We start from the raw sequence: 24,055 nt of genomic DNA, 5'->3' as shown, positions 1-24,055 counted from the left end.
GTCTGAGACATTCATCTTTTGCCAATATGAAGCATATAATGCCTCATTTTGTTTATATTGGTCTTAGTGATAGATCTTTAGTGTGATACTTGCATCTTAGTCAAGAGTTATCATGTTCCTTATTACTTGAGTTTAAAGAGAAGTGATGTCCCTTTTGTATTGGTACCTTCGAAAGTTGGGGACCATCCCCAACCTCTAGTGTTTCAAGTATTAAGTGGTGTGACATTTGTGGGTTTTTGCACTTGTATGGCATGGCTATATTCTTGAAGAACAAGAGTGAGAGGATATTTTTAATTTTCAATCTTTTCATAAGATGATACATCTTAGTTTTCAAGGAAAGTCCAGATCCTCCGTGTTGGGTTTCCAAGCTAGTTATTGGGATAAATTTAATTTAAATATTAACTATGCAATGAAAAAAATAAAAATAACATACAATATGTTATATGGATTATATATCTGGTTGGTTGTAATCAATAATGCAATAAATAAAGATGGTAAAGAGGTTAACTTACATGAATCCTTGTGCTTGTGTACTTCCTCTTCATTATTGATCACAAAAAGTTCCCTAAGTACTAGCCTCTAAGAGTATCCACACTTAATACACCAATGACAGATGATGAAGTGAAGGATTTGATTATTCTAGCAAGATCATTCACTTGAATTAATTCTCTTGGGCACACTTGGAAGTTCAGCTAGGATTTTTCTCTCTTTTCTCTCTAGGACAAAAATGATCGTCAGGGACTATTGACCTTAAAAAACTATTTAGCCTATGTGGCGTGCAAGCCAAATAGCTAATAAGCTAATTACGTCATTCGGTTGAATGCAGCGCATGCCAACTCATCAGTCGAGCTCGGCCGGGGAGTGAATGAATGTTGTTGTGGCATTGAGTGTGTTGATGACCTCTAAATCTTGTGATTGCGGTCGGGGAACGAACGTGGCTCAGCCTTCGGGTTCTAGAGCCTGAAGATAAGGCTGCTAGTTACTATGAAGTTCAATAAATATTTGGCTTTCAGTGTGCTGAATGTCGTAGCCTGGTAACACCCCAACTCGTCGAAATGCTAATGGGATAATCTCTTCCAACAAGGATTCAGAGATTCCTTGTTGACTAAGACTTGGATAGATAATTAGTCGATCTCGAAGCAGTGTTGTTTATCCAAACTGAAGATGTCATCGGTTGCCTTTACAATGCTATTTATCCAAGTTGAAGATGTTTTGGTGGGCAAAACAGTAAAATAAAATTCTCAAGAGGGTTGAGAGGTTTTGCGTAGAGCGAGAGTTTGTGCATAGCAGATTTGTGTGTTTATTTGAAGAGAGCTCAAATATTGTCTGCAACTTTGTAATTATGGAGCAAGAACAAAATGAATACGAGATACTCCTTGTGGCAAATGATCCTCAATTGACATTATCCACCTAAGCTACAAGCACCAATCGACTCAAACCAAACAATAGGATAGAGTCTTGATATTTCAAACCCTCTTGTGATTTGGCACCTTGATCATCATTTGGTGGGGACAAAAATTTATCTCTTCTTTTTATATTTTGGCATATGATCATGATGATTTTGACGTTACTACGAGTGTATTTGATGTTTGGAGGTGCACTAATTGGTGTATTGATATACATGATGGTATATGTTGACTGGAGCCATCAGGCAACCGAGGAGTACTTTCAGTTTGGGTAGACAACACTGCTTCGAGACCGACTAATTATCTATCCAAGTCTCAATTAACAAGGGATCTCTGAATCATTCTCAATCAACATAAACCATCAATTTCAACTACTACAATTCCTCCAAGCAGTTATATTTAGTATATATAATATCTCAAATATCGCAAACATACATTTCATTCAAGGGGAATTGGAAATCGTGCACTGCAGATCAAATATAGCAAACACACATTTCGTTTCCCAGATAGTAACTTCTTTTTTGGGAAGTGTGTGTAGGACAGACGTGATCAACTTAGTTTAGTAAGTTTACTGTTTATTAAATTAAGTTTAGTAGGATATTATTCTATTTCTATTTCACTTATTGTTTGTGGTTGTTAATATCATTAAATTTGTGAAATGGCTAGTAAGTTTGAATTGATCAAAATTGAGAGGCTTGTCAATCATCGTATATGGAAGAGAATGGTTGCTTATCTTTCTACCCACAAGAAAACTATGTATACAATTCAAGATGAGGCACCCGTTGAGGGTTCTCGTGGTTTTACAAAGTGGGAGAAGGATAATGAAATGGCTCATGCCATAATTCTCAACCATATGGAAGATGATTTGATTCCTCTTTATGAGGGATATACAACTACCAAGGAGATCATGGATATTCTTGAAGACAAGTACAGTCCCAAATCTCAAACTTATATTCAATTACTTCTTGAGAAGTACAACGGGACACATATGTCTGAGAATGATAGCATGGTGGACCATGTTACCAAGATGGAGATTATGGCAAGAGATCTTTCTAATGTTGGCCATCCTATTTTTGATGAAATGCAGTCTCTATACTTTTGAATAGTTTACCAAAGTCGTGGGATCATGTAGTAACTACTTTGACATATGGTCAAAAGGAATTAACCATGACCACATTACTTGCGATGTTGGCTATAGAGGAAGTTAGAATGAATCGGAGGAAGGAAAATGACAAAGATTATTAGAGATGGTGGTCTTCTACTAGCTGAAAGTTCACAAAGTAAGCCACAAAGGAATAACAAAAGGAAAAACTCGAAAGAGTATACACACAATAAGGGCAAGAAAAATAATTGTTTCCATCGTGGTGAATTTGGACATTATAAGGTTAATTGTCCTAAACAAAGGAAGAACAATGATATGCTGAAGGAATTGATTCTTTGAATCTATTCAAATAGGATATATTTACTACATACTTTGAATATTGTATTTTTGTGTAAGGTGTAAGATTATATTTTGTACACATTTTCTATCAATAAAAGTATTAGTTTTATGTATAGTGTTCAATTTAATATATAGTATAATTACTATGATACTAAGAATAATGTATCAAAGAAAACCCAGGGAAGCACAAAGTTCCACTAGTAACCAAGAAATGGTTTAAAACAAAGACATTGTCAATGATCAAGTGGGAGAGAGATATAATCAATGATCATGACAATGATATGGTTAGTAACGTGTTACTAGGTTCTAATAGTAATAATTAGAACAGTGGGAGAAAAAGAAAATTGAATTTGCCAACAAGATTCGAATGGCAATTAAAATCTTCAATTTTGATTAGATTAATCAATCAGTGGGAAACCCAAACAAACTTTGTTTCAGTTTATTTTATAATCAAAGAATATGATTATGTTTTTAATCAAGCACATCGATAAGAAGTCAACATGTTTACCAAGAACTCAAGGTATGGAATTCATTGAATTAAGTAATATGTGTTTTTCTATTGTAGTGCATTTTTGCAGGAAATTTTGACTAAAAATGTAATGGTCGCTTCTTGATTAATTAAGAAACAAAGTTGTGTTATAATATGGGCCGGTAAGTACTACAATATAGGGTCAATGTTTATTGATATATATGGATTGTAATCCTAGGAATTATGTCAATGTGCTTTATGATAATAAGTCCACAATCTTCTAGGAATTGTTAGTTCCTAAGGAGAACAAATTGATGCAAACTATCACTATATGGAACTATAGTGGAGAGGGATGATGTAAGAGTTGACCACACACCGTCGGCTAAGATGGCGGCTGATCCTATGACCAAAGGATAGCTCTCAAAGGTTATTCAGAGGAGTATGCGACTACAAGTTGGAATCATCTAGATGTTGTAGTTGGAACATGCAATATGGGCATCATTGGAGGGATTTTAGGGACGCCTGAAATGAACAATTTGATGCAACTCTATCTGATTGATTGGTCGGATAAAAGATAGCGAGGTAATGGAGTTACAACAAATCTTCTTGTTTGTAAAATCCGTTTATAGGCTTCAAGTTTGAATTTGTATAACATCTTGGCGCATAGTGTGTAAAGTCATTGATATGGTGTATCAATGAAAGCCTCTAGATTGGCTTAGGAGGAAGTACTTGATCGAAATTTGAACGCAGGGCAAGTTAGTCTTGGTTGAATTCGCCATTCATGCTAGGTACGGATGGTATTTTCTTAGTAAAGAGTAATTATGCCATTTTACTTGAACGATAGTAAAATGGAATCGCTGGTAAAAGTGCAGTCAGTAAAAATGTTCAAAGCGTGTGCACTTATAAGCCAAACCACTGACTAATGACAGTTTACAAATGTTTATAAACTATAGTTGGAAAGTCGAGTGATCAAGATTTGATACTTGGTAATGATATCCAATTTGTGTAGTCAACGGAATCTTACATCATCAAGATCAAGTAGGAGATGTTGGAATATGATCATGATGATGTTGACTTTACTATGTGTGCATTTGATGTTTGGAGGTGCACCATAAGATTGGTGTATTGATATACGCTTAACCAAATGGTATGATAAAAGGTATGACTTATCATAAGAGTTATACCCTTTTGTGTCTTATCATGAAAGGATAAAACCATTTAGAGAAGTCTCACAACTCTATGGAAAGGGTATGATGAAGTCTATAAAAGGAGGATTCATTCCTCTAGACAAATTGTGAAACTTGAAATAGATTATCTTCTTCCCTTTGGTGTACTATTTCTTCCTTGACACTACCACATAATATTAGATAGTCTAACGACATTAGAGTTTGATCTTGTGACAATTGTGCTAAATTCCGTCAACCTTCTAATCCCCATGCATAGTTATAAATCCTAAATCATGTTGTTCTCCGTGCCCACCTTAACAATCCTTCATCTCATTTGAATTTGTGGAATTGGAAAGCAATCACACCGCTTATAAAATGCAAGGCATCAGAACCGTGATTACGTTGGAGAAGGATTCTATCATCTTTGCTTTTGTTGCTGTCAAAACATTTTAAATAAAAACTCCAAGATAATTATCATGATAAAAACTAATGATAAAATCTTAAAGAAGTTATTAAAAACATTTATTTACTCTTGAAGCTATACGTGTTTGATGCCTATAACAGTTCTAACTAAAGCGAGCAATGAAATTAATTAATAAACTAATTTAATTCCACAAACCACGAGTGACATTTAGCTAGCAACACATCATGGTTATCCAAATTAGATACAAGTATTCGTGAAACTCTTCTAATCATTTGATTGTAGTTACAATGTAATTCGGTTCTTCTATCATTCGTATCCTGATCAAGATTGATGTGATATGGAATAATGTCAAATCACATGTAGTTATCTATGATCACCATGATGCATTTTATGTTAAAGCAGTTCTTACAAACATAGCTTGATTAACAGTTACTCTAGCTAGAGATGTTCGAGATGGATCTTCAAGTGGCTTTGAGGGATATCCTTCTATTAAAGAATCACCAGAAGGTGATAAATTCCTTATTGCATATTCATATATCTTCATACTCATACACATGAACCCAAGCAACACATTATTGGGCTATGCGAGGTAATGAGGGCTTTGAGGTGAAGTTAAAGATATATTTACTATGGCCATATATTTTTGAGATGGTTCTTCAAGTAGCTTTGAGAGATATGTCCTTCTATTGAACAATTACCAAAAGGTAATAGATTCCTTATTGTACATTCAAATATCTCCATGCTCATACACATGAACCCAAGCAACACCTATTGGGTCATGCAAGGTAATGAGGGCTTTGAGGTGAAGTTAAAGTTCATATCCATAAGCACAAGATATCCGATGATGCCTAATGTCTAAGAACTATTTGCACATTATAGTTCGAAGCTCTGTAATATTTGACATGTGGTAAACATCCATACATTTAAGCTTCCTTGAGCGGCCAGCGTTTGTTGAACTTGTCCAATAGACAAACACTTGTATATCCTCCACGTTCCCAATATACTTTGTACGAGACCATATTAACTTTAGTATGATATACACTGGCCTTACCAAATAGTCAATGTCCAGTTGAGTTTCCAGTCGACTAGGAATTTAATTTGTTTAAGGACTAAGTGATTATGAAATATAAGATTCCCTGCCCTAATATCGTTTAAGACATTATTTCCATACCTTAAGTCTTATAGATTCATTCATAGTATATTATCTCTATAATATAGAGTCAAACTCGTAAATAAATAAAATTTGCCCTTTTTATTTACTAATTAATATGAATTTGTTACATTGTTCAATATTATAAAATTAGTTTTTAAGCCACAACTCCAACTCTCACACTTCTTCTCCCAATGATTGTTATCTATTTATTCTTTCTTTCTCTATATTTTATTTCTAACATATATAAAATTGTATGTTTTTTTTTTTTTTTTTGTAGTTTAAAATGTTAAACAAGTATAGGGGGTGGTTTCGTTACAGCTGTGCTATTACCATATCAGACCTATCAAGTTTAAAAGGTGCGGATTTGCCCAGTTATCCATATTCGTGTGGACTTCCCGCATGTTCTTAGGTTTAAGAGCTCTCAAATGTACTGTTATTTAGAAAAATGATATGAGCTCAATTATGAAGCTTAAGGGCTGTAAGGTTTTGGTTAAGCCACAATGATCTAACCATAATAAAGTGACATTGAATTCAAATTAAATCTAAAACCTTACACTTTTAATTAAAGAGAAATATTACAATACATAGTAGTAAGTGGTAAAATGATTTTTAGTAATTGATTATTTGCTTTATATGGGAATGAATGCTCTAAATTTAGGTTTTTTATGCAACAATGTTAGAGAACTTCCACCCATTGCCCTTTGGCAAGTGCTTTGAAATTGCCTTTAACCTCAAAATACATCTCCAGTGGCCCAAATAGCGAGGGGCAATGGGTCGGCCACGCCAAGCTCGCCCAACTATCCCGGAATTCATGCCCAAGGCCAGCAGATAAATAGATGCCAACATGACTTCAGTCACGTTATTTTTTTTCTGTCTAGTGCGTGTATTACATGGGCATGCGGGTGAGTGGGTTGACAACTTCTGTTGTTATGGGCCCCTGCAGCAGCAACTCAAACTGAAGGTATGGAATCGTTGAATTTCTAATGTTATGGGCCCCTGCCACATAGTGCGTGTATATGGCCTACGTGGCCATGGATTTCTAATGGCCGGATGATCTGAATCGTTGAATTTTTAATGTTAAAAGAATTGAAAAGTTATGTCATGTGGCGCGTTCTGATGCGTCAATTTAATAATAAGAAAATTAAATTGTCAGAATTAATCCAATCATTAAAAAGTGAAAAAATCAAATGGAAACCCACAAACAAAAATAAAACAAAAAAAAAATACTTGCATGAGAGACGAGACTAATGTTCAAACCCCCAAGTGCCAACCTCCTCCAGCTCCCGGTTTTCTTTAAACCAGCCACACCATCAGCTCACTCTTTCTCGTTCACCACCATGCGGTGGCTGCCGCTGAGGTCCGGCGGCCTTGGGATCGCCGCTGTGGCCTATGTGGCAGTCGACTACCTCCGCCACCTCTCTCCCACGTGGCACGGCCGTCTTCAGCCTGCGCTGCACACCGTACTCGCCGTCATTGCCGTCAGTCGGGTTCCTTTCTACAAGCATTGGTCCTCTGAGTTTCGCGTCGTCTTTCCCTTCATCGGTTCTATGCTCTTTATGATCTTGGCTCTTCTCCTTGAAGCTCTCTGCGTCCGCTTTGTCACCGCTGTTCTCGGCCTTGATTGGAACAGGTATTGTTCTTATACTTCCATTCTCTATCTCTCTCTCTCCCCATATGTGTATATTGATCTGCATTTCGAGTTCTCTGCTTTATTTCGGGTGTTAAATCCCTAAATATTATGTGAGTCGAGTTTGATTTCGATGTTTTTTCGGCATTTCGCTGTAATCTGAATCACCTGTTGTGTTTATTGTGCTAACTAATTACCAGACTAGGTCAAATTTATGTGATTAGTGCCAGCATTTTAAGGATCTGATGTTATAAAATTATTATTTTTTTTTTTTTGAAACGATGGTTTAATACTAAAACTTGAATACAATCAATGTCGTGGAATGGAAGAGAATAATGTTAGGTCTCATTCCACGCTAACTCATTATGAATCGATAATGCTAATATGGCAAGCCTATCGGCGACGCCATTACATGCTCGAGGAGCGAATTGAAAAACGAACGTCATTCAACGGAGCAGCCAAGGCCTTCACGTCTTCAACCAATAGTCCTAAACTGGAAACATCCTTCAATGAACTGTGCATGCATGGCTGCAATGGTGCCCACTCAATCACCTTCCACCACCACTTTTGTTAAAAACCGCATGAAACGATACGGTTCTAACTTGTCAATAAAGCGACTGAAATGATGAAATTACAGATTTGCTTGGTTGTCACCAATAATTTATGTCAAACTCCCCCATATTGTTTAGAGAAGGCTAGCAAATCCAAGAACTCAAGCATATTAATTATCTGACTTGCATTTAGGGTGCCGACCTACAAAAAAAAAATTTATGCATCCTTGCTCCACTTGTTTTAGCTCTTTATTTAGATGTAAAATTGTGTGCTTCAATATAAATGCAAATTCCATCACGATGGTTAGACAACCTTTGGGCCACAAAAGCTTTAAACTGTTAGAGAATGAATCAGCAAACAAGTGAGGAATGAGAATTGGAGTATTCAGACTAAGAACCTCCTGCAACCAAGGCTCTAATACCATGTTAGATGACCACTAGCCCTCAAAAGCTTGTGCTGTTAGGGATCAATTACAATGTAATGTAATATCAACCAAACAGAAGGAATCTGAAAAGAAAATACACGGAAAAATATCATCTTGTAAATTTTCTTGTCAAATTTTCACACATAAGCAACATTTTTCATTTGATTTCTATTTAATAAAGTCCCCCGGCATTGTTGTTGTAATTGAATGATTTGATACAATGATTATAAGGTCTGTGTCTCTCAGATGATTTGATGCAGTCAATTTTCTTGTATTTCTTATCATCGCTATCGAGAGGATACTTTTTCATTTCTCATGCACTATTAGCCCTAGTTTAGCCAAGTATTTGATGAGAGGAAACTGATTGACCTTTTTATGTTTGATACTTGACAGTCGTACAGCTCCTCTTCCCGACACTGGCCAGTGGTTGCTTTTGGCACTGAATGAGAAACTTCCTCATACATTAGTTGAAATATTGAGAGCTCGTATTATTGGACTGCATCATTTCCTCATGTTGTTTGTGATGTTGGCTTTTTCCGTACTGTTTGACTCTGTGAAGGCTCCTGGCCTTGGACTAGGCGCACGCTACATGTTCACCATGGGTATTGGCCGTCTTCTTCGTGCCATAACTTTTGTATCAACTGTTCTGCCATCTGCCCGGCCTTGGTGTGCTACTACTCGTTTCACAGTCCCTTCATATCCTCATCGCTGGGCTCAGAAGTATTATGTTCCGTATGCTTCGGATTCTAATGCTATTCGTGAATTGTTACGACAGGATATAGCTTTTGGTAAGTACTACATAATTGGTTCATTTTCTTCTTGGTCTGATCCCAAGGTTTCATTTTCTCGATTGCAACTTCAGCACCAATAGTTTCCTTTCTACCTGTCAGCAAATGCATTCCCCTTTGAGGATAATGTGGCTGTGTATGTTACAACATTTTTTATTTGTTTCCCCTAGCCAATACTGGAAAATTACTTGGCGACTTTCGGCCGGATTGGGGTCGAATGAGCTTCCTAATAGATTTTCTGCGACCAACCGCGCTGGATGGACCGTGGTATAGTTCACTGAAGAATGCTGGAGGCGGCTGCAATGACCTCATGTTCAGTGGACACGTGCTAGTTGCTGTATTGACAGCTATGGCCTGGACGGTACTGCCTAATATGCATTTTGAAATTTCTAGCCACTGCCACTTGTTTTGTGTAAGATGCAACCTACTTGTGGTGCTGGTTGTTGATTTCTTTGAATCTGATTCGATTGTTGCAGGAAGCTTATGGTGGTTATAGCTCAGTTATCATATGGTTGCTTGTCGGGCACTCTGCACAGAGAGAGATACGGGAGCGTCACCATTATAGCGTAGACTGTGTCGTGGCCATTTATGCTGGAATCCTCCTTTGGAAGTTTACAAGTTTCTGGTGGCCGGCCAAGGATGCAGGCAGAGATAGGAGGATCACAATGCTTGAGAAGATTCAAAGTCGACTAACCCAAGCTGCCAAGGACTACGACATAGATGAAGTGAGAGAACTTCTTAGAGAAGTTGAGTTGGGAAGTCAAGAGAGCCAGAATAACAAAGGGCCGAGCACGGGTATGTGGTTATTTGCTTGTGCTATCATAGTCGCTGCAATCGCCATTGTTCTTCTTGCCTTGATGATGACAAGCGCTGGATAATTTACTGGCACGATTTTCCTTCAACGATCTTGACGGTCAAGCATTCATTGTAGTTCCTTGTATTGTGTTGTAGATGGTTTTGAGGTTTTGTCATGATATATAGAGATATAGAGCCTCCTAACGGAAGGGATGTCCATTTTTTTGAAAAAATGGGATTAATTGTGGGATGCATTCCACATCGATCTTTGTTGATCCGAAGTTTCAATTTTGTAAGTCTCGATTCATAAACCATCATTGCAAAAATTCAATTTAATCACTATTTGCCTATTTAATTGTCACGATGAAAATGTTTCTTAGAACTTAGTGTTCGTCAATTTCTTTGTACTCAATTAGATGTCTCAAATATTTCTAATTTAACTAATATTTTGCAAGGATAATCTCTAAGGTGCAACTTGAAAAATTGACGTTGAAGTTCGAGATGGAAAAAAACATGGCATCCCCTTCCCTTAAAGGCTATTTATAGAGATAATCTTTTGAACTCTAAGACATTCATTTATACTGAATAAAAGGAACGATTACAATTTTACAAAAAAATAAAAATAATAATTCCTAAACTCTTATCAAACAGTCATATGGTTTTTGGGTAATTTTTGGTAAATACGATCTTTGTGGGAATATCTAAAATATAGATAGTTCGGATTGATGAAATACATTACAAAGTGGATCCACAAAAACATGACCAAAAGCTGCATAAAAAAAGTGGTGCCGGATATAGATATTGTCAATGAGTTTGATACATAAATGGCTACCGAATCATGGAGGCGTAGCTATTGTGCATCGGTTGGCTCGTTCTAAAGGTATTTTTACATTTTTTTTTTATATTATAACTACAAACTAATTCTGTAAATTGAGCAGTCACTAGGTTTACGATTTAATGATATTTTTCTATATTTATAAGTGAGAGTTTGCTTAAGTTTTCAGTTCACAATTATATAAAAAAAATAATAAAAATCTACAAATTTGTCAATTGATCCATCTAAATTCTAATAATTAATTATACATTTTTTTGGTAAAAAAAATTGATTGGAAAAATAAATAAAATAAAAAAGGTAAAGGAGGGTGCAGCATGCAGTAGCACGTGACTTCACACGAACGTCTTCCAGGAACACAGGAATTAAGCATACAGACAATCGCCGAATGGTCTTCAATTTGGGGTCACAAGAGTCAACTACGTCCGTCCGATCAACTTATTTTTCTTGTTCCAACAATCCAGCCGTAAATAATTAAACGCCACCATAGCATCATACACCTGAAGCAACACCGTAATATATCTCCTCTTGGCGAGCCGGAAGAGCAAGTGTCTTTGTTCTTCGCTGGAAGTATTTTTCTGTTCATTTTCTTTTCCGAGTTCCGATTATCCAAATTGGAGCGAGGAAGAAGAATCCGTCGGACAAAATCTCTCTGACGGGAGCATCCAATCCCAATGGCGGTTTCCGTGACGGCGTCCACGATTCTTTCTCTCAGCTCTGACCGTACGACTCGCTTAGCTGCGGCGGCGGCCTCATCCTCCTCCTCTTCTTGTTCAAAACTGTCTTCCTCTACTTCTCTGCGATTTCCGGCGCAGCTTCGACGTGTTCGGATCGGAACTCAGGACTCACGGCCTCGGCTTCTTCCTCGGGTAATCAATTTTCCGTTTTTGTAGTTTCGTAGTCTGTTTGTTTCTCGAGAAAATCGAGGAATTTAACCTGACGAAATTGTGTAGCGTTAAAATTCCTGTTCTAAAATTTCTGTGTTTTGTAGTGGAAGAAATTGCAAAATTTAAATTTAGGAAGCAAAGCATACAACTGCAAATCTTATTGTTATCATATTTATGGCCTAAACACCAATTGCTTTGTATTTCGTTGGTCCTTGCCGTTTCGTATGAGTTGTGAGAAAATCACATGGGTCGGTTTTCTGAGTTTCCAAATTTTAGTCTTTTCAAGAGAAGAAAGATAATTAATCAAAAAATGCAGGAAAAGTAAACTCAGAGGATGGTTTGCAAGACACAGATTTAGCATGCTACAGGAGGCATGTGGAATATAGAGCTTAAGGAAATGGAACTCACTTTTGATGGTCTTTGAAATGGTTTTGTACTTGATTTTGGCGCACGCAGCTGACTTTTTTAGACTATCGGCAAACTAATTTGGAATCAAACCTCTCCCAAACAATTAGAATGCACATTGTCACCGATATAGGATATTAGGTTGCGACAATTTGATCTACCCCCATTTACCAGGTGAAGTACCTTTTCATGATAACCGTTTGGGGCATAAAGTTGGGAAGGGACAACCTAGAACCAAAATTATTGAATGGGATGAAAGGTACAGATTGTAAAACTTGGATAGTATATCTTGTAACTATTTGAATGCTAGAGACAATGAGCAAATCCATATTTGAGGCCTTCATGCATGAACTCGACTGTTCTTTAATCATCTGATCAGAAGCTGATTGTTTATACCAGTCAATCGATGGTCCTCCTATCACTACTGGTTTTGCCTCAAGTTACAAGTGAAGTTTCAATTCAGGATGATGACCTTTCATGTTGAAAATCAACACCAGCCCAATTGGTGTTTGGATTCTAGAAGATTCTAGCAGCAAGTCTAGAACTTGCACTTCGTCCTGGTGCAATGGAACTAGATTTTTCTAGTTCAAATATGCATGGAAGGCGGTCGGTAAAGAAACATTAAATATAGAATTATCTAGGCTAAGTAGTCTTTTGTAGAAGGGACTAGTGTTGATTATTGGCTCAAACAAAGTAGTCTAAAACCAACAAATGATTTCGGCTACTTTTGTGGTCAAAATTGATGGTTGGCATGCTACATGTGGGAAATAAAAAATGGATGCACTTACATGTAGGAAATAAAAAATGGATGCACTTATGACTAATTTGTGGTCAAAGAATGGATGCACTTATGCCTAATTCTTTTTGACTTGATGAGAGGCCTTGGCCTATAAAAGGAGGTGTAGGCATAACTCAAAAATAACAAGGAAAAAAGAAAAATAGCAAGAAGCCATTCAGCATAGAGAAGAATTTTCTCAAATTGTCTTGCTTTGTATTTTTTTTTGGTTTTCTCTTCCTATTGTAAGTGTGTGAGCTTGGGTTATTCGGGTCTTTGGGAAATTGAGTGATAAACACTATTGTATGTTCTCATTGATTATAGTGGAATACTCCGTCGTCTCCAAACTGGATGTAGGCATTGCCGAACCAGTATAAATCTTGGTGTTCTTGTTGGTATTGTTCCATTTATCTTTTGTCAGTTATTGTGATTTATTTTCACTCACACTTGGTTGACGCTTCCGCACAACAAGTGGTATCAGAGCCTAGTTTTTTCGACTAGGCGTTCTCATGGGAGTGAAAAATTTGCTGGCGCTACAGTCCCGTGAATAGTGCCGAGTAGATGGCTGGAGATAAAGATGAATCTGTGAAGGGGAAGGAGTCGGCATCGTCTTCGTCGGCATCTACATCCAATAGACATCAAATTGCTACTACAAGGTTAGAGGTTGATAAATTCAATGGCTCTAATAATTTTGGTATGTGGCAATGTGAAGTTATGGATGTGTTGTATCAACAAGAGTTGGATATGGTTCTGGAAGATAAACCAGAAGATATTGATGACAAGCAGTGGACACGAATTAATCTTCATGCTTGTGCTGCTATTCGATCGTTCCTTGATAAGAAGTTGAAATACCCGTATATGAAGGAAACTTCTGCTAAGGAGTTATGGACAAAATTGGAGGAGAAGTATATGACCAAGAGCGCAGAAAATCGGCTCTTCTTGAAGAAGCGACTCTTCCGATTTCAGTATCGTCCAGGTATTACTATGCACGAACGCCTCAATGATTATAATAAAATACTTGCTGATTTAGCAAACCTTGATGTGAAAATTCCTGACGAGGATAAGACACTATGTTTGTTAAATTCATTGCCTGATGATTATGATCATTTGACAACTACTTTGTTGTATGGAAAATCCGAGGTGAAACTTGATGAGGTGTCTGCGGCATTGGTGAATCATGAGTGTCGTAAGAAGGAACTGAAGACTCACAATTCACAAACCGAGGCATTTCTTGCAAGGGGTCGAACAGAGGAAAGAAAATCTGGGAAGCGGGGAAAATCTCGTTCAAAGTCACAAGGGAAGTTTCCTGCTAAAGATGAATGTGCCTTTTGTCGCCAAAAGGATCATTGGAAGAAAGACTGCCCCAAATTGAAGAACAAAGAGGAGAAAGCAGGTTCTGAAGCAAATATTGCAACCAGAACCATTGTGTATACTTTTGCCCGATCATAAATCGATCAAATCGCTTGTACCATTGTCTTGGAGACTGCTTCAAGCCATACAATTATTTTTCCAATTTGCAAACCCAATTTTCCTTTCCAGCAACCTTAAAACCTTCTGGCTAAGACATATAAATCTCTTCCTCCAAATCACCATGTAAGAACGCAGTCTTGACATCAAGTTGGGCCAACTCAAGATCAAACTGCACAACCAAAGCCAACAGAATACGAATAGAAGAATGTTTTACTACAGGAGAAAATACCTCATTGTAGTCAATGCCTTCTTTCTGAGCATAGCCTTTAGCTACCAATCTGGCTTTGAATCTTACATTGTCTTTTCCCAAAGATTCCATCTTTTTGGCATACACCCATTTACAACCAATTTCTTTCTTCCCCTTTGGTAACTGAACCAGCTTCCAAGTCTTATTTTTATGAAGAGATTTCATCTCCTCATCCATAGATTTCTTCCACAACTCGTACTCTGAACTCATGACAGCTTCTTTGTAGGTGGATGGAATATCATCTTCAATAACGGGAAGTGCATATGCCACAATATCAGTAAATCGAGCAGGCTTTCGAATTTCCCTTCTCGATCTTCTGGTTGCAATATAGTCTTGTTGCTGTGGAGGCTCTTGGGTAGGTGCCTCCTCTTCATCATCCTCGTCCTCATCATCATGATTAACTGTAGGACTAGTGTTTGTAACATCAGACCTTACTGGAACAACTGGAGTCTTCAGTAACTCCACCTGCTTTGAGCTACTCATGGTCTCGGTTGTTTCAGTTTCACCTTCATGCTTGTTCTGATTAACCATAGCAGCCTCATCAAAGGTCACATCTCTGCTTACAACAAATTTCTTCTCATCTGGACACCAGAGTCGGTATCCCTTCACGCCAGTGCTAAAGCGCATAAATAGAGCTTTCTTTGCTCTTGGATCCAACTTGTTTTCTCTGACATAATAGTAAGCAGGACAACCAAATATATGTAAAAACTTGTAATCAGTACAAGGTTTACCAGACCATACCTCCATGGGCGTTTTGCCCTCATTCGCAGCAGCTGGCAATCGATTAATGAGATGGCTTGCATAAGTAATTACCTCAGCCCAAAATGCCTTGCCTAATCCAGCATTAGACAACATACACCGAACTTTCGCAAGCAAAGTACGGTTCATGCGCTCCGCCACCCCATTCTGTTGCGGTGTCTCCCTAACCGTGAAGTGTCTCACAATACCCTCATCTTGACAAACTTTCAAGAAAGGATCAGACTTATATTCACCCCCATTGTCTGATCTGAGAGTCTTGATCTTTCGACCGCTTTGCATTTCAATCATCTTTTTCCACTTCAAGAATATCTTCAAGACTTCATCTTTACGCTTCATGGTGTACACCCATATTCTTCTAGAGAAGTCATCAACAAAAGAGACAAAATAATGGCTACCTCCCCAAGATGCATTCTTGGAAGGTCCCCAAACATCAGTGTGAACATAATCAAGAATGCCTTTAGTGTGGTGAATAGCAGTGCCAAATTTTACTCTAGTTTGCTTACCCAACACACAATGCTCACAGAATTCCAATTTGCATGCCTTTGCACTTTTCAATAAGCCTTGCTTCACCAATACTTGCAACGCTTTTTCACCAGCATGCCCAAGACGCATATGCCATAACCTCGTGGTGTCTGTGCTATCTGCGTCAGCAGCTTCGGTGACAGCTGCTTCACCAATAACTGTACTCCCCTGCAAAAAATACAAGTTATTTCGTCCTGTACCTTTCATCACCACCAGTGCCCCGTAAACAGCTTTAAGAACTCCACCCTTCATGGTGATCTTGAGACGCTTGGATTCCAATGCACCTAGTGAGATAAGATTTTTCTTCATAACTGGTACATACCGAACATCACTTAATTTTCTGACTGTTCCATCATGCATCTTCAAACAGATTTTGCCTATCCCTTGGGTTTTGCAGGCATTATCATTACCCATCAAAACAACTCCACCATCCAGCTCCTCGAAATTAGAAAACCATTCTCGAATGGGACACATATGATAGGTGCAACCTGAATCCAAAATCCACTCCTTGGAGTGACCATCAGCAGATGAACTAGCCAAAGCAAACTCGAAATCATCATCTCCAGATTTTGCAATATTTGCTTCAGAACCTGCTTTCTCCTTCTCTTTGTTCTTCAATTTGGGGCAGTCTTTCTTCCAATGACCCTTTTGGCGACAAAAGGCACATTCATCTTTAGCAGGAAACTTCCCTTGTGACTTTGAACGAGATTTTCCCCGCTTCCCAGAGTTTCTTTCCTCTGTTCGACCCCTTGCAAGAAATGCCTCGGTTTGTGAATTGTGAGTCTTCAGTTCCTTCTTACGACACTCATGATTCACCAATGCCGCAGACACCTCATCAAGTTTCACCTCGGATTTTCCATACAACAAAGTAGTTGTCAAATGATCATAATCATCAGGCAATGAATTTAACAAACATAGTGCCTTATCCTCGTCAGGAATTTTCACATCAAGGTTTGCTAAATCAGCAAGTATTTTATTATAATCATTGAGGTGTTCGTGCATAGTAATACCTGGACAATACTGAAATCGAAAGAGTCGCTTCTTCAAGAAGAGCCGATTTTCTGCGCTCTTGGTCATATACTTCTCCTCCAATTTTGTCCATAACTCCTTAGCAGAAGTTTCCTTCATATACGGGTATTTCAACTCCTTATCAAGGAACGATCGAATAGCAGCACAAGTATGAAGATTAATTCGTGTCCACTGCTTGTCATCAATATCTTCTGGTTTATCTTCCAGAACCATATCCAACTCTTGTTGATACAACACATCCATAACTTCACATTGTCACATACCAAAATTATTAGAGCCATTGAATTTATCAACCTCTAACCTTGTAGTAGCAATTTGATGTCTATTGGATGTAGATGCCGACGAAGACGATGCCGACTCCTTCCCCTTCACAGATTCATCTTTATCTCCAGCCATCTACTCGGCACTATTCACGGGACTGTAGCGCCAGCAAATTTTTCACTCCCACGAGAACGCCTAGTCGAAAAAACTAGGCTCTGATACCACTTGTTGTGCGGAAGCGTCAACCAAGTGTGAGTGAAAATAAATCACAATAACTGACAAAAGATAAATGAAACAATACCAACAAGAACACCAAGATTTATACTGGTTCGGCAATGCCTACATCCAGTTTGGAGACGACGGAGTATTCCACTATAATCAATGAGAACATACAATAGTGTTTATCACTCAATTTTCCAAAGACCCGAATAACCCAAGCTCACACACTTACAATAGGAAGAGAAAACCAAAAAAAATACAAAGCAAGACAATTTGAGAAAATTCTTCTCTATGCCGAATGGCTTCTTGCTATTTTTCTTTCTTCCTTGTTATTTTTGAGTTATGCCTACACCTCCTTTTATAGGCCAAGGCCTCTCATCAAGTCAAAAAGAATTAGGCATAAGTGCATCCATTCTTTGACCACAAATTAGGCATAAGTGCATCCATTTTTTATTTCCCACATGTAGCATGCCAACCATCAATTTTGACCACAAAAGTAGCCGAAATCATTTGTTGGTTTTAGACTACTTTGTTTGAGCCAATAATCAACAATCTCCACCTTGGCGCAAACCCTCTAAGTAGAACTCCTAATAGTCGTCTCCCACTCCCCCATGGGGCAATCAACAAATTTTACAAATGTCAATCAAGTCTAAGCAGTGCTTAAACTTGAGCAACGAAACTGGCTTTGTTAACATATCCGCAGGATTGTCAGCGGTCCCAATCTTCTGAAGAAGAATATCTCCCTCGTCAATAATCTCACGAACAAAATGGAACCTCACGTCAATGTGTTTCGTACGTGCATGATGAACTTGATTCTTTGCTAAATGAATAGCACTTTGACTGTCGCAATGAACATCCACATGGTCTTGTTGAACCCCTAAGTCATCAAGCAACCCTTGAAGCCAGATGGCTTCCTTTATAGCTTCTGTTACAGCCATGTATTCTGCCTCAGTAGTTGACAGAGCAATTGTAGATTGCAGAGTCGACCTCCAACTTACTGGACCTCCAGCAATAGTGAATACAAAACCTGTAGTGGATCTACGCTTGTCCAAATCACCTGCGTAATCAGAATCCACATATCCAACAACACATTGACCAGTAATTTTATCCTGCTGGAACAATAAACCAACATCCACAGTACCCAGAATATACCGTAGAATCCATTTCACAGCTTCCCAATGCCCTTTTCCTGGATTATGCATATATCTACTAACAATACTAACAGCTTGTGAAATATCAGGCCTAGTACACACCATAGCATACATCAAACTACCAACAACATTTGCATAAGGAATTTGAGCCATGTACTGACTCTCTTCAACAGTTTTAGGAGACATAGAAGCACTAAGTTTGAAATGAGGGGCAAGAGGTGTACTAACCGGTTTTGAATTTTCATTCATCCTGAAACGTTGTAGTACCTTCTTCAAATACTGCTTCTGACACAAACTAATCTTGCCCTTCGGTCTATCTCTTTCAATTTCCATACCTAGTATCTTCCGAGCTTCTCCCAAGTCCTTCATCTCGAATTCATTACTCAGTTGAGTCTTCAACCTTTCAATCTCCACTTTGCTCTTACATGCTATAAGCATATTATCAACATATAAAAGCAGATAAATGAAGGTTCCATCTTGTAGTTCGTCCTGGTGCAATGGAACTAGATTTTTCTAGTTCAAATATGCATGGAAGGCGGTCGGTAAAGAAACATTAAATATAGAATTATCTAGGCTAAGTAGTCTTTTGTAGAAGGGACTAGAAGGATGTTTCTTATGTCGGTGGAAGAGTGTGTGCATGATCAATGCACTAGAAAGTTCTAGTGATAGTATAAGTCGGCAAACATGCCTGATAAATATGTATGTATGAGTGTTGTAATGTAACCAAGAAGAAGTAAGAGAGCAAACCAAGAGAGAGATAAGTAAGAGAGTGAGAAGCCTTGTAAGTGAGTAGTCTTGTGAAGAGTGCAAGTGGTCTAGAGTTTGTCTCTAGAAGTGAGAGAGTGTCATAGCTTCTAAAGTGTGTCCTTGATAGTTGTTGTGTTGTAATATTTTGTGAGTTAATGCAAGTAATTTGTTTACTTGTTTTGTCTCGCCAACACTTGTGTTAGAGCTGTGTGCTCTAGTTTTTCCTCAACATATCACTTAGGTAGTTATCCATATGGACCATGTTGTGACAGTTTCAATAGCTGCGTGTACTCTTTCTTTGCTATCTTCGGAATATTTAGCCTGTATGGCTAAATTATGAAGTGTGACTGAATTGGTGATTCAGTAATTACATGTATATGTGAAAAAACATTACTTTTCGTAGGTTGAAGCAAAGAAGCAAACATTTTCATCCTTCCAAGATTTGCTGGCTACCTCTGAAAAACCTGTGTTGGTTGACTTTTATGCAACCTGGTAAGCTTTGCTGGTGTATCTCACTTCTTATTTTGTTTGCAAATTTGTCATTATTGTTGTATTGTCAGTTAAACTTTAGTTTCTAAACAAGGTAGTAGCTATTCACCTTTTAGGTTTTCCATCTCTATATAAAGGTACAATAGACAATCAAGTAATAAACTCTGGTTGACAGGTGCGGACCTTGTCAATTTATGGCACCCATCCTCAACGAAGTCAGTATTACACTGAATGACAAGATCCAGGTTGTGAAAATTGACACAGAGAAGTATCCTAGCATTGCTGATAAATATAACATACAAGCATTGCCTACTTTCATCATATTTAAGGATGGAGAGCCATTTGACCGCTTTGTAAGTTGAATCTGTTCTCTTTATTCCTTTGGGAGATAAATGTGTTTGCCTCTGGTAGACGATCAAATGTCTAGAAATGTGTAATCTGTCGCATAACATCTCATACTGATTGCGTGCTTTTTATATGGCCAGAATATGGACGGGTATTGTCAAGTTGTTACGCTTTGCTGTTAATTCCACTTTTTAGATTTTTGTAAGATATCCTATGCACTTGGATTGGTTTCCAATTTCGTCAATGTGTTGCTTCGCATGCTTTTCTTCTTCTTTTGTTTAGTTTTGATTCGAAAATGTTGAAATTGAAGGATGTATATTCTCTTAGATCCAAAATATTAAATAGAATAAATAATGTATGTTCTCTGTGCATGTATGCAAGCCACTGCTAGATTAGTTTTGGCGGTTTTACTTTTTGTTTTTGGTCGATTTTAAATATCTATGATGACTTTGCTTTCATTACTTGCAGGAGGGTGCTATGACTGCTGATCAGCTTGTCGAACGAATAGAAACTACTTTGAAAGTTAAGTAGGAGACAGGTGAGCTCTATAATATTCGCGAGTTGAGAGCACTCTTATCGCCCGCTGTTCTTTCTCTGCTTCCTCCTCCCTATTTCCTAACCTTTCCTTTTTCTTCACTCTTCTTTTATCGGTCCAGCTTCTCAGGTTGAACCGAGAAGCTGATCGATTCAGCCGCATTGCAAGAAATATGGATTTTATGAAGAAAGGCACTGGATGTTCCTCTGCTTTTTATTTTTTGTATGTAACTGGTTTGTACTAACAAAAAAGTGAGACTTGTTCACCCGGTTGGCGTAGTCGTGCGGGTAAAGCTTAGTGAAAACAATTTTACGATGTCAGTTTCTGTTGTGATATACACATCGACATCAGTTGCATTCGATTGAAATTCATGATTTGGAAAAATTAATGAAATTTTGTGGACATTCATTTCATTTGCAATGCAACTTAGACCTTATTGGCAATTGGTTTGTGGACAGAAGATTTACCACTTACTTTTGATACCTTGGCAAATTAGAGTCACTAATTAACAATGGCATATCTAGTAAGAAATTATTTCTGCATGCCTCCCTTTCCATTTCCCACGCCCGTTTAACTCGCAGGCGCACAAATCATTCGTAATAAAGATATGCAAATACGAGATCAAAATCATCGAGATTGAATGAACAATAATTTGGTATCTTATGTCTAGCTGCGGACATGATTCTGACCTCAGGAGGTCTCAATGGAAAAATTTTCAGAAAAAATGTAGACAGAAGTGACATTGAGGAATTAAATGATAATATTTTTCATTCGTAAATAATGGTATAAACAACGTTATTACAATCTACAAAGTCCAAAATTGTGATCGACGAGTTTTCATATTTAAAAAATGTTTATGATAGTTTAATACTCAACGATCAATCCACAACTCTAATAACTGAAATTTGAGAATAATGATTACAAATAGTGAATTTGATACTCTAGGAGGGAGGAATAGTGACTATTCGGAATAATTTCTCTGCAAAAAATTGGAAATTGATATCAAATTTTGTCGCTGGCTAATCTAATAGATCTATTATTTAACAAACAAAAAAAAAAAAAAACTATTAAATGGGAGATTTTTTTAGTATAAAGGGAACATTGGTTGGTACACTATGTGTCGTAATGTGAGTGGGAGAATTTTTTTTTTTTTTTTTTTCTGAACAAATAATATTATCTACACTAAGACAAGGACTGAGTTAAGCCTCAAAATGACTTGGAAAAATTGGCGAAGGCGAACCTTGATAGAGGAAAACCCGCTGCAGTTCAATTCAGATCGCTGATCAGATCAGGAGGAGGACAGATGGAGCAGCCTCCTCCTCGTCCTCTTCGTCTGTATATATGCAGCGAGGAGCGCAAGTATACGGATGGTAACAAGTGCCGTTACATAATCTACGCCATCGAACTGAGCGATCTGTTAAATTGCTCCTGCAAGATTAAACCTGATGCAAGCTCTCAATCTCCCAGATGCCCCACTTGCAAAGCCAAAGCCAAGGCTGCCAAAAGGCCAGAAGAAAGGCAGCGGCCGACGGTTCCAATGGTGAGTCGTCCAAGTTACGTAAAGTGGCTTCCATGCATAACGGGATCTTCACTATGGGCTGCGGAGTTTTCGGCTCCAAAATTCTCTTCGCCGGTGGCATGCCGTCCCCAACCCCAGACAATCCACTGAGTGGCATAGGAGCCCCATTCGCAGAAAATCCGAGTAAACAAGTATATGTATTTGACACTAAGGACTCTAATCCTAGCAATAAGCGCGAAATAAGCCCCCTCGGGGAGTTCATGCAAGGGAAAACATGTCCCTTTCTGGTTGACATCAACGGCGATCTCTACGCTCTTGCCGGCTCTCCTGCATCCCTCATTGCTTCTTCTGCTTCCGAGGTATTCGACTCTCGAAACAAGTGTTGGAATCCGCTTCCGGATCATCCCCTTGTCGGAAGCAGATGGCTTCGTCCTTTCTTTACTTATGCAGTTGTTGGCACCAAGATTATGGTCTCCGTCCCAGAAAGTCCGCTATTCTGGTTCGACGTTGCTGAACCCGCTCTACCATGGAGACGGCTCCCTCATCCTCGTCTTCCTTCCCATGGCACGGCTTTAGTCCTCCTTGATGGTCAGCTAATGTTCACCTACGCTTTCGCACCTAGTATACAAGCCTTCACTAGCTTCCTGGGAACATAACTATCATTACTATGATGATTATTAAGCCGACCACCACGGCGTTTCTAATGCTTCTGGTTCTAATTGGGGTGTAGTAGCCTGTCAACCGTCCAATACCGATTCCAATGACTCCGGAACTTGGATTAAGCCCATCCAAATTCTGGAACCAAGGTTGCCGAGAGGATTTTGGGGGCGATGCGCACTTATAGCTTTGCTCATCTAGAGGTTCAAAATTCTGCTTTGTTCTTTCCAATCCCATCTCTCACCCAAAAAAAATTTGTCTTTGGAAGGTGCGTCTTCTTATTCAAACTTTTGAGTTTTCCTTCTCCAAACAAAGTACCACCCTCACTAATGCTGCTGCTGATGATGGTGATGATTATAATTATAATGATAGCGGCTGCGATTCCAAAAGATCATTCGATTTCTCCTCCTTCAAAGCCGACATCCTCTCCCCTCGCATCTTTGAATACAATTGGTGCGGAGAATCTTTTGAGACTGCTCACGCAGCCGTGCTTGGTTGCTTTGCCCTGTAAGTTTCTTCGGTAAGGTAAACTTTCCAATTCTATCCCATTATTTGTATTTGCTTTCTCCTGCGTGCGGCCTTAACTTGTAACTGTACTAGCTGCATAAAAACCCAACAAGCAAGTATTGTCAAGCTTTTGTTGTCATTCAAGTATAACGTCAGCTGCAATCCAATTGAAGCATCATCATCTTTGAACAACAAATGAAAGGGTGGCCTATCGGCTCCCTATGGCATTATATGCATTTTTACATTTTAGGACTAATCATTTCGAAACTTTCATCTATGTTTGATGTCTATGATTAGTTACTAGGGCTCGTGTATGGATATGTTGAGGACAAGGGCTAGCGCCGTTGTGCTATATATCAAGAAAATCAAAGCTTTGTTCTTAGGCATTCGAGAATTGTAAATAGAGTTCGGCAATTAGTTCAGGGACTAAATCGGCACTTCCTCCTTTATTTTA

At 38.3% G+C, this 24,055-nt stretch overlaps 3 protein-coding genes across 4 annotated transcripts; all 3 read left to right on the top strand.

Annotated features, from left to right (window-relative positions):
- Nucleotides 1–2,064: 2,064 nt before the first annotated feature.
- Nucleotides 2,065–2,508, top strand: LOC137725084 (uncharacterized). The gene has a single exon (XM_068463687.1). The coding sequence runs from the start codon at nt 2,065–2,067 to the stop codon at nt 2,506–2,508; it is 444 nt and encodes a 147-aa protein (XP_068319788.1).
- A 4,798-nt stretch (nt 2,509–7,306) lies between these two features.
- Nucleotides 7,307–10,406, top strand: LOC137725083 (protein PHLOEM UNLOADING MODULATOR-like). The gene is made up of 4 exons (XM_068463686.1): nt 7,307–7,689; nt 9,056–9,450; nt 9,621–9,811; nt 9,927–10,406. Exons 1-4 carry the CDS (start codon nt 7,307–7,309, stop codon nt 10,326–10,328), a joined length of 1,371 nt encoding a protein of 456 aa, XP_068319787.1. The 3' UTR covers nt 10,329–10,406.
- Nucleotides 10,407–11,626: 1,220 nt separating this feature from the next.
- On the top strand, nt 11,627–21,331 carry LOC137725533 (thioredoxin Y1, chloroplastic-like). Of its 2 annotated transcripts, none has more exons than XM_068464258.1 (5): nt 11,627–11,946; nt 19,953–20,041; nt 20,214–20,391; nt 20,852–20,921; nt 21,048–21,289. In XM_068464258.1, exons 1-4 carry the CDS (start codon nt 11,752–11,754, stop codon nt 20,912–20,914), a joined length of 525 nt encoding a protein of 174 aa, XP_068320359.1. In that variant the 5' UTR covers nt 11,627–11,751; the 3' UTR covers nt 20,915–20,921; nt 21,048–21,289. The 2 variants fall into 2 exon arrangements, with proteins under 2 accessions (XP_068320359.1, XP_068320358.1); XM_068464257.1 differs by having other exon boundaries at nt 11,628–11,946; nt 21,040–21,331.
- Nucleotides 21,332–24,055: the final 2,724 nt, after the last annotated feature.

Source organism: Pyrus communis, chromosome 2 (assembly GCF_963583255.1).
Source record: "Pyrus communis chromosome 2, drPyrComm1.1, whole genome shotgun sequence".
Classification (NCBI taxonomy): domain Eukaryota; kingdom Viridiplantae; phylum Streptophyta; class Magnoliopsida; order Rosales; family Rosaceae; genus Pyrus; species Pyrus communis.
Note: the sequence above shows the minus strand (reverse complement) of the source record. Positions and strands in the feature narration are given on the sequence as shown.